Source organism: Lutra lutra, chromosome 16, assembly GCF_902655055.1.
Source record: "Lutra lutra chromosome 16, mLutLut1.2, whole genome shotgun sequence".
Classification (NCBI taxonomy): domain Eukaryota; kingdom Metazoa; phylum Chordata; class Mammalia; order Carnivora; family Mustelidae; genus Lutra; species Lutra lutra.
Genome location: NC_062293.1, coordinates 3,152,186 through 3,162,056, shown reverse-complemented (window position 1 = coordinate 3,162,056; position 9,871 = coordinate 3,152,186). Strand labels below are relative to the sequence as shown.

Genomic DNA, 9,871 nt, shown 5'->3' with positions numbered 1-9,871 from the left:
AGGAATTGGGGCGGGAGGCGGTACACTCCCGTGCCACCTGCGGCTTTCCTCTCACAGAGCTGCGGCGCGGGGCGCCAAGCATCCCAGGCTGACGGCGGTGGGCCCTCCCCGGCGTCTGCACTAGGCTCACCCCGAAGAGACTTCCCAGCCTCTGCTGGGCCAGGATCCCGAGGACTTTCATCCTGGAACAAGGAAAGGAGCCTCGAGCACGGAGTTGGGGTTCAGAACCAGTTCTGGCTCTTCTCCCAAAGCTTTGCAGTTTGTCTTTTTCCGCTAAAATGCCAGTCCATTTTCTCATTCTGCCGTCGGTAAAGCGGCGGCCGGGGGTCCGTACCCGGGGCCCTCGAGTACAAGTGGGGGCTGTCAGCAGAGCCTGCGGCAGGACCCCGTGCCTCGCCGGGCCTGTGATGGTGCCCCCAGCTCAGGCCTCCAGACAACAGATCAGAAAGGGACTGATAAAGCCTCAGCCTCAGCCAGGCCCCGTGAATGAGTTCAAGACTCCAGATTGTGCACCTTGAACAGGTGTGTAGGACGCAAATGACACCCCCGGGAAGCCGACACAGAGCGGCCAGTCTCCGAGTTCCAGGAAGGACCACAGGCTTCTCATAGAGCAACAAACCCTCCACGCGACTGCTTCTCAGGGGACCGGAGGGAGCGTCAGGCGGCCCTGGGGTGCCGTGTGCCCCCCCAGGCTCAGTGCCCTCACCCAATCACAGGGGGGCCTCCCGGCCGCCTGCCCCCTCCTGAGGAAACCCTCACCTCCCTGCCCTTCTCATCCATCCCTGATGCCTTTCGGCTTTGAAGAAATTACCCACCCAAGACACGTTAATCAAACACAATTTAGAAAATGCAGATAAACTAAAGGAAATAGAACCCGCCCTGGACCTCACCGCCGCCTAGAATTCTGACACCCTTCCAGACTTTTCCGTGAGCATTTAAATGTGTACATGCTTCTTCATGACGTAAAGATACACAGAAAAGTAATAAACCCGCATAAAAAAAAGCCAGGGAATTGCCACCAAAAACCAGGCCAGGGGTGACCCGAAGGAAAAGGGAAGTTTGGGGCAGGAGGGATCACCAGAGGGTTTGGGGTGGGGAGGGGGGCGGGGGGGGGCCAGCAATGTTCTGTTTCCTGACCTGGATGCTCACTTGGAAACTTGAGAAATGGAGAGCGCTTGGGTGTGCGTTTTAACAAAACATGTGTGTGTGGGCCCCAGACTCTGCCCCAGCCGGAGAGCGCGTGTTCCAAACGTGAGCTGGGCTCGTCAAATTAATACCCTCCAAACGTCCTTCAAGGTCAGAAACGCAGATCCGTAAGGAACCCTGCCATCAGGATACAGCTTTATTGCTTTGGCGCATCTGCAGTCTACAGGCTAACCTCTGAGCAAGGGGTTCCTCTCCCCACACCCCCACCGTCCCCCGCCGCCTGGAGCAGCCAGCCCCACCCCGCCAAGCCCAGGAGGCTCAGGATCACCAAGGTCAGTCTCCTCTATTAACACCCCCACCCCCGGCCCCCGTCTCAGCTGCTTGCTAGCTGAAGGACTTCCTCCGCCGAGCCTCAGTTTGATCTTCTATAAGATGGGTATAACGACTGAACCTGCCGGGCTGACATAAGGAACGTTGGGAATCCAACTAACGTTGGGAACCTTAGCATTTCTTAAGGACAATGTTAACAGGCCCCCATCACCCTCCCTTCACAAAACGAGGATGCTTTTCCTCCCAGCTCCCTGGCTGCCTCCAGGTGGTACCAAAACCCGGCCCGTGTCTCCCTGAGCTCCCCAACCTGTGTGGTCAATCAGCATGGCCCGCCCTCCAGGTCGGTGAGGATGGCGAGCACAGTGCAGGGTCTTGCGCACAGAGACAGCTCACGTCCCCACCCTCCACACACACACACACACACACACACACACACACACCACAGCCCCCCGGGGGCACTGTCCTGAGCATCTGACTCCACTCGTTCTTGTGATCTCGGCCTGCACCCCTCGGAGGTGGGCAAATTACCGTCTCCTGTTTGGAGCTGGAGAGACGAGGCAGAGGGCACTCGCCTGGACCTCTCCCCTGGACGCCGCTGGGGGTCGCCACAGCGGCCTCCCTCATGGCCTTGCTCGAAAAGGCCAGTCTCCTCGCTTCCTGCTGACCCTTCTTCCCCACCACGTTCCACTTCCCCTTCCCTCCGGGTCCCTGCACACATTTTCCACGGTCTGCTGAGCCACAGCCTGAGCCTTTCTCGTGCAGACCCCAGGGTCACTGTACCCCAGGGTCGCCGTACCCCAGGGTCACTGTACCCCAGCAGAAATAAGCAGGGAATGGAGCCTCAGGCACCGAGGCCAAACCCCAGAGGCAAGCCCACCACGAGCCCTTCACCCCCACACCACCCCCCGGCTGCCAGATCTGCCTTATGTCTCAAGTCCTTCCCCCAATGCACGCACCGGCTCCCAGAGGACCACAAGCTCCTTAAAATCACTCTCCTGTCCGCAGCTTCACGTCCACTGCCCCACGTCCACACCTACCAGCCCGCCCATGGAGCCTCCCTGCCACCCCACCCCCCAACCCCCCACCTCCCCACCCCCCCGCCCCGGGTGGCTTTGGGCAGATTCTATCTACCCCCACTCGGGTTTCTTCCTTCCAGAGACCCCACCTGTTGGCTTTTTAGACTGAACAGCTGTCCAGCCTGCCTCGCCGGGGCCCCGGGAAGCCTGACCCAGGTATTCTGACTCAGCGGACCAGGGGGCAGTACAGTTTCGTCAGCTACAAAGTAGGATTCCTTGGGTCTCTGCGCATTCTCCCCCTGGAGTCACAGACCAGCTCAATGATGGAGTCACGGAAAGATCCCAGCCTTCCAGCCAGTTCGGGCCCCAGGGGCCCAGGGGAGTGGCTCCCCGGAGCTCCCAGCTCCAAATGGGGGAGCCAGCTTCATCCCATTTGCCCTCTGAGACACTGACCCTGACCATCCCTTAGTCTGGAAGATTTCCTCCACCACGGCCCTCAGCCACCTCTCCTCCCAAATTCTGGGGTATCTCGTCGACCCTCTTACCCCTGGTCCTTACTCTCCACACGTGCTCAGACCCTCCAGCACCAAGACAGAAACCTAGCCCAGCAGCCTCAACACTTACTTGCCCATTTAAAATTTTGTACATGGGGCACCTGGGTGGCTCAGTGGGTTAAGCCTCTGCCTTCGGCTCAGGTCATGATCTCAGGGTCCTGGGATCGAGCCCCGCATCAGGCTCTCTGCTCAGCAGGGAGCCTGCTTCCTCCTCTCTCCCTGCCTGCCTCTCTGCCTACTTGTGATCTCTGTGATTCAAATAAATAAATAAAAATATTAAAAAAAGAAAAAATTTTGTACAAGTGCAGGTATCGATGTCTATGCTAAAAACCTAGAACATTCTTTTCTCGAACCTAAAGTGTCCGGGGTAGCCTGCGTTGGAGACAAACCTTGGCGGGCATCAGAATCACCTGGACAGTCTTAGAAACACCAGTGCCCATGACCTGGACCCTGAGGCTGGAACTCCGGACGCCAATTCAGACACCTGCCTTTTAGCCAACTCCCCGGGCCACGCCTGCCATCATCCGCAGGTGCACACTCTTGATGGCTCGCCTTGGGGCCTTAGGTGGGGACAAAGACTGCATGTGATAAGTCAGAGTGGTGTCCTTTGGCCCCTCGCCCTCCTCTCTGGCCTCATCTGTGCCCAGAACACTCTCTGGACTTGGCTGGACAGATGGTCCCTTTGCTGGGCACATCCCCACGTGGCTACCACTGACAAGGCACTTAACTGTGCCCGGGTGTGTGTTCCCCAATCTCTCCTCGGAGTGAGGGTTCACACTCTCCAACCCTGATGTCCCAGCTCTGCTCTTCTCCTCCCAGGAAGACCACCCTAGCTACAGGTCCAGCTGACCTGGATCCCTTGTGCGTGTGTGCCGAGGGGACAGGGAGCATCCGAGGCAGGGGAGAAGTGCTGCCCAGTACGCTCTCCTCCCTTCTCCTGTCTCCTGCAGGTGTTTTCTTTCTCCTGCTGTGTTTTCCATTCTTCCAGGCTCTTCCAAACACATCTCTTAGCCATTATGGACTCTAAGGGGTTCGCCCACACCTGCAGCCCCTCGGGTGTCTGATCAGTGGCTCTGCACCTGGAAGGGGGTAGCTGCATGTCCCTCCCGACCCCGTAAGCCTGGGGGCTGTCCACATCCTCGTTCTCAACAGGTTCAAATACTGCTGACCGATTTGGACCATGCGGCCTGCGCGGGTGTCTGCCTGGCGACCGCCTGAGGCAGCAGGGAGGACAGGCAGGTAGCCACGCTCGTCAGTAGCTCACGGAACCCAGGCCACAACTGCCAGTTCCCGAGGGCCGAGTGTGTCCTCGCTGGAGGCTGGCAGCCTGCTCTCAGATCCCAGGCAGGTACCACGGTGTGGGGAGAGCTCCCACCAGCCACCAGCCACGCCCCAGCACGGCGTCCACACCCGAGTCTGGGACACATCTCTCCCCCTCGGTCTCCCAACCCCAGGAACTGCCAGCAACTCCAGTTCTAGTCACTCCCCTGGGAGAATGCAGCCTTCTAGTCACTCCCCCAGGAGTAACACAGCCTTCCAGGGCCGCTGTCCGAATCCAGGTCCGAGGCACTCCCCCCACAGCTCCCTCCCTTCAAAACCCTCTTCCTCCAGACCCAAAAATGCATTCCCCCTTTTCACATGGTGACTTCATTTATTACTTGTGCCTGTCTGGCTTTACACCACAGCCTGGCCGTTGGGGAAGGGGTCTGCAGGGCTGTGCCCACCTGCCACACACAGTTCTAAACCCACGTCCACACAGCCTGGCACTGGTGTCTTGTGAAGACGAGATCAGGCCTCAAAATCCATGGGGCAGAGCTGGCCACTCCGTAGCCATTTACGGAAACCCAGCCGGAGAGGAAAGCAAGGACGGTCGGAACACAGATCACTCAGGCACTCTGCGGAACGACCGCCACCCCTACCTGGCCTGCGAGCGCCCAACGCCTCATTTAGCTCACAGGAACCTCACCGCCCTGCTCCTCCCCAGCACGCGTGTCTGCAGAAGACACACAATTTCCGAATGCTTGGTGCCCGCGGTCGGACCCCCATCAGTGCACGCACGGGGCTGGTCCCCTTGCCTTGGCAACCAGCACATGGCCTTGGCTGCGGGCCCTTCTCCACCTGGTGTCGGAGATCACCAGGGGGTTTGCAGACAGCCGTGTCCAGAGACGCCAACCCCAGAGAAAGATGCCACAGTGGGCACTCCTTTGGAGTAGAACTGGGCTCCGCCCCCAGAAGTGAGATCTTATCACCCCCCCACCCCCATCCACAGAGCTCCTGGATTTACCCGACTCCAGAAACTAGCCCATACGGCCCAGATCTGCCAAGCCGCTCAGCGGGGTTAACTGCCTCCAGGCTGCCTCCACGACAGCACCGCCTGAAGAGCGAACCCAAAGCTGGTCTCTGGCCGGGTTCCGGGCGCCGTCCACGCCTGCCATCCACGGCCACGGACTCCATGAGGTAGTCGGAGTCAGGCCAGCAGCACATGGGAACAGCGCTCGGAGACGGGAAACACGTCCCGCCGGTCCTTGCTTTCCTGGAAAAACAGGGGAACAGGGCCTTCCAGGAGAGACCCAATCACCTCTCACCTACCTACCGCTCCCTTCATCCCAAATTTCGTGACCTCATCATGAACTCCTTTTGCCTACCACACTTCCAGTCCTACCGGCTCCCAGAAGTCCCCACACAGGCAGACAGAAATCCGACTGTTTCTTTTTTCTTTTTTTTTAAATTTTATTTATTTATTTGACAGACAGAGATCACAAGTAGGCAGAGAGGCAGGCAGAGAGAGAGAGAGAAGATGAAGCAGGCTCCCTGCGGAGCAGACAGCCCGATGTGGGGCTCGATCCCAGGACCCTGGGATCATGACCCGGGCCGAAGGCAGAGGCTTTAACCCACTGAGCCACTGAGGTGCCCAATCCAACTGTTTCTTAAGTCAACGGCCTCTTGTAGACACTAGGCCAGGTAACAAGCCCGCACCAGGCCAACAATTAAAGGCGCCAGGACACCACAGTGAAGGGCAGCTTGTAGGCTCCCAACGTGCTCGCAGCTGTCACCCTTCACGGGCCCCTGAGTCACAGCCCCAGGGGGCCCAAGGTCACCGGTGGAGCGGAGGCCCAGAGGTCCGGGCCAGACTCCCTGTATTTGCAAAGCGACCCAGACTAGAGTGATCGTTACCAGCGCCCCAGGCAATTCTGTTCTCAGCCAGAGCCTGGGATCATTGCAAGAAAGTCATGAATAAGCACCCTTAAAGGAGAAGCAGACACAGAAAAGCCCCGGTCTTCCCTGGGAGGTGGACTCCACAGCCAGCCAGGGCCTCCCCGAGGGTGTCTCGGCTCTGTATCCCACGGTGGCTAAGCACAGAAGGGCCAGCAGCAGCGGCCCGGCTCGAAGACCTCTCCCCGAAAATCATGTCCACCCAGAACCTGCGTCTGGAACCGTACCTGGAAAGAGGGTCTTTGTAGACGTGATCAAGGGACGATGAGGTCATGCCAGATGAGGGTGGGCCCTAAACCCAGGGACCAGGGTCCTTCTAACAAGAGAGGGATTTGGACAGACGTGCACAGAGAAACCCGCTTAAAAACAGAGCAGCAGGGGCGCCTGGGTGGCTCAGTGGGTTAAAGCCTCTGCCTTCGTCTCGGGTCATGATCCCAGGGTCCTGGGATCGAGCCCCGCATCGGGCTCTCTGCTCAGCGGGGAGCCTGCTTCCTCCTCTCTCTCTGTCTGCCTCTCTGCCTACTTGTGATCTCTGTCAAATAAATAAATAAAATCTAAAAAAAAAAAAAAACAAACAGAGCAGCAGCTAGAGCAATGTGTTCACAAGCCCAGGGGCGCCAAGGAGCGCTGGCAGCCAGCAGCAGCTGGGAGAGGAGACCCGGAGCAGATGCTCCCTTGGACCCTCCAGGAGGAGCCAACCCTGCCACACCTTGATTTTGGACTTCAGGCTCCCAAACTGTGACAGAAGCAACTCAGGCTGTTTGGAGCCTCCCAGCTGGAGGATTCTCCACAGCGGCCCCAGGAACCTCACGGACTGGGCTTTACCGTGCAAGTTGTCGGCAGCCCCGCAGGGCCTCCAGGCTGGGACGGGGTTGAAGTTTAGGCCCTTGAACGGTTCTGATGCAAGGAAACGGGACACACATGCCAGGAGATCCAGGTGGAGGAGGGAGGAGCACACAAAGCAAGAAAGAACCTCGAGGTTTGCTGAAGCTCCTTGACCCTGAACCTTTGCTGCCGTGGCTTCCTGGGCAGGCCAGGACGTGGCTGGAAATTCTTCCCATGCAGCTGAAGAGTGAGGTGGTCCCCAGGCCCAGCCCTTGCCTGCTCGGCTCCTGTGAACCAAGCCCAAGCCCAAGCCCTTACAAGACTCAGTTCCTCTGGGCCTTGGGACCATCCTGCCCGCCAGCCTGATGGTCAGAAGCATGGCCTTACTCTTAGCAAAGGGGCCTGGGAGCCCAGCGGACTCCCCAGAGGAAGGCCAGCGTGCCTTGCTCTCAGATCCCGCTGGGCACCAAAGCCAAATCAGGGGTCAGCCTTACGCCCCCCGGCTCAGGCTTTACGTAAAATGACATTGCAAGCGCGCACACACCACGCTCCACACCAAGGTGGCCGAGCCACGTGATACCTGCAGGTGGGCGCCTGCGGACCCCTCGGGCTAGGCGGCAGGTCCCAGGCCCAACCCGGGAGCAGCCAGGAGCCCTGGGGGTGTGGGGGAGATCGGAGGCCAAGGCTAGCAACAGGAGAAACCCAGACACCCCAGCCCCGGGTGTGCACAGGTGAGGGCAGCCAGCCTCACCACACCTCGCCTGGCAAGCAGATGCTCCACCGGCTGCGACTTAGAAGCTGAACCTGAACCTGTTGAGAAGCCAAGGGGGGAGGGGAGGAGGACAGGGGCCTGCACCTGCTACACATGGGTCCTTCTGGCTAAACAGAACTCCGCCCAGGAAATCTGGGTGACCCTCACCAGGGCAACTGGAGGCCCTGACGGAAACCTCTGGGGCCCCGCTGGTTCCTCCCGTTTCTGCTGCGTTCTCCCTGCTTGTCTCCGACCCTGTGTAGATCAGAACAAATACCGAGCTGCTCCCCCTCCTTTGCTCGCTCCCACCTTTGAGGGGAAAGGAGTGCGCAGGGGAAAAGATATTTTCTGAGAATTCTAAGCAGCCACACAACCCCACTTGCCCCAAAGTCTCCAGTCTTTGTGGATGTCCTGCAGGCAACCGGGGCCAAGCATTCAAGGACCGTCCTCCCTGTCCAGCCCTGTGTGCGACGCCTCCCAGAACAGAGCAAGGGGCGGCCCCTTGGGCTCTACCTGCCTTTCCCGGCCGCCCCTCTGGGCCCGGGGAACTGGCCCGAGGAGGGAAGCTTCCATTCTGCGCTTCATCCGGTAAGCCCCCAAACCCGGCTGGCGCGAGAGGGCCAGGCAGAGAAGCCCTTGCCCACCCGGCCTCGGGCCTGAGAAGCCCAGCTCCATCTCGTCTGTCTGGGAAAGTTTCTCCCGGGGTCCCCAGCCCTCCAGCCCCGGGGCCGGAACTCTCCCCACCCCACGCTGTGTCCCCCACTCTCCCCGCCCCCCGCGCTGGCATCCCAGGGCCCTCCGCCTGCCAAACCCCATCCGCTCCCTGGCTCCCTTTTCTGGGGCTGGAGCTGCGGAGGAATTTCGGCGGAATTTTGAGGTTGAGAAGCATCTCGGCCGAGAGGCAGAGAAAGGGAGACGTAAGGGGAAAAAGAAAGTGCGATTTCGGCGTCCACTTGCAGGATTCCAGCAGGCCCGAGGGCCGGCGTCCGGGCGTGGGCCCCTCGTCAAGATGCGGGCGGGCGGGGCGGGCGGGGCGCCCGGGGACCCTCGGGGAGGCGGGCACCGGGCCGGGGCGGGGTCGCCGGCTTACCTACGTCCGCATTGCAAAACGCCTGTTGCGGGTGCACCGGGGAGCAGCTGCAGGCGTCGGCCGGGCGCAGCAGCGTCCCCAGCAGCAGGAGGCCGAGCGCCAGCCGCAGGCTGCGGGCCGCGGCGCCCATGGCGGGCGGGGGCGCGGGGACGCGGGGGCGCAGGGCGCGGGGCTCCACCGCCGCCTCGGCTGTGCGGGCGCTGGCCTCGGGGCGCGCCGGGGCCGCGCGGGGCTCGCTGCGCTCCGCGGGCGCGCCCTCCGCACCTGGCCCGCGCTCGCCCGCGCAAACTTTCCCGGGTCTTTGGTCGCGGGCGGGAGAGGGGGGCGCGGGACGCGGCGGCGGCGGGCGGGGGCGGCGAGGGAGCGAGGGAGCGCGCGACCGGCCGCCGGCGGCTGCCACGGCCTTCTGTGGATGCGTGCGCTGCGGGCGCGGGCCGAGCCGGCCTTTTATTGCGCTCCGAGGCGTGCCGGCTCCGCCCCCCGGTGGCGGGCGGCCAATGCGGCGCCGGGAGCTCCCGGCCGCCCCCTCCCCGCGCGCCTCCCGCGCCTCCCGCCCTCCCCCGAACCCGGCTTTGTTGTGCCCGGACCCGCAGGCACGTCTGGGGCCCGCAGCTGCGCACCTGGCCCCGGGCCGCGCCCCTCAGGCCCCGCAGCTCCCCAGCCCCGCCCCCCACCCGAGATCTGCGGAGGTCGGGGTGGCCGCTGCGGGGCGGGCGGCTCTCGCGGCGGAGCGGGGGTGGGGTGGGTCGGCTGACTCAGCACTTGGGACCCGAAGCCCACCCCTCAAGGGCACCATGCGCCCACCCCCGCCCCTTCCTCTCCAGCTTGGCACGGGAGGTGTACACTGCCCGACTCCCGTCCACCCCTGGGGTCCCTGAGCTAGGGATTGAGCAAAAGGGAGGCGCGCTGCGGGGCAGGGGTCATCCCCCGCCACCCCCGTGGTAGG

General features: G+C 61.7%; 1 protein-coding gene across 1 annotated transcript in view; it reads right to left on the bottom strand.

Annotated features, from left to right (window-relative positions):
- The window catches only part of TIMP2 (TIMP metallopeptidase inhibitor 2), a 45,769-nt gene extending 36,417 nt beyond the window's left edge, over positions 1-9,352 (bottom strand). The window contains exon 1 of the mRNA XM_047707204.1: positions 8,926-9,352. Coding sequence (XP_047563160.1) covers positions 8,926-9,055 — 130 coding nt within the window. The 5' untranslated portion in view covers positions 9,056-9,352. The remainder of the gene's footprint in view (positions 1-8,925) is intronic.
- Between the last annotated feature and the right edge of the window lie 519 nt (positions 9,353-9,871).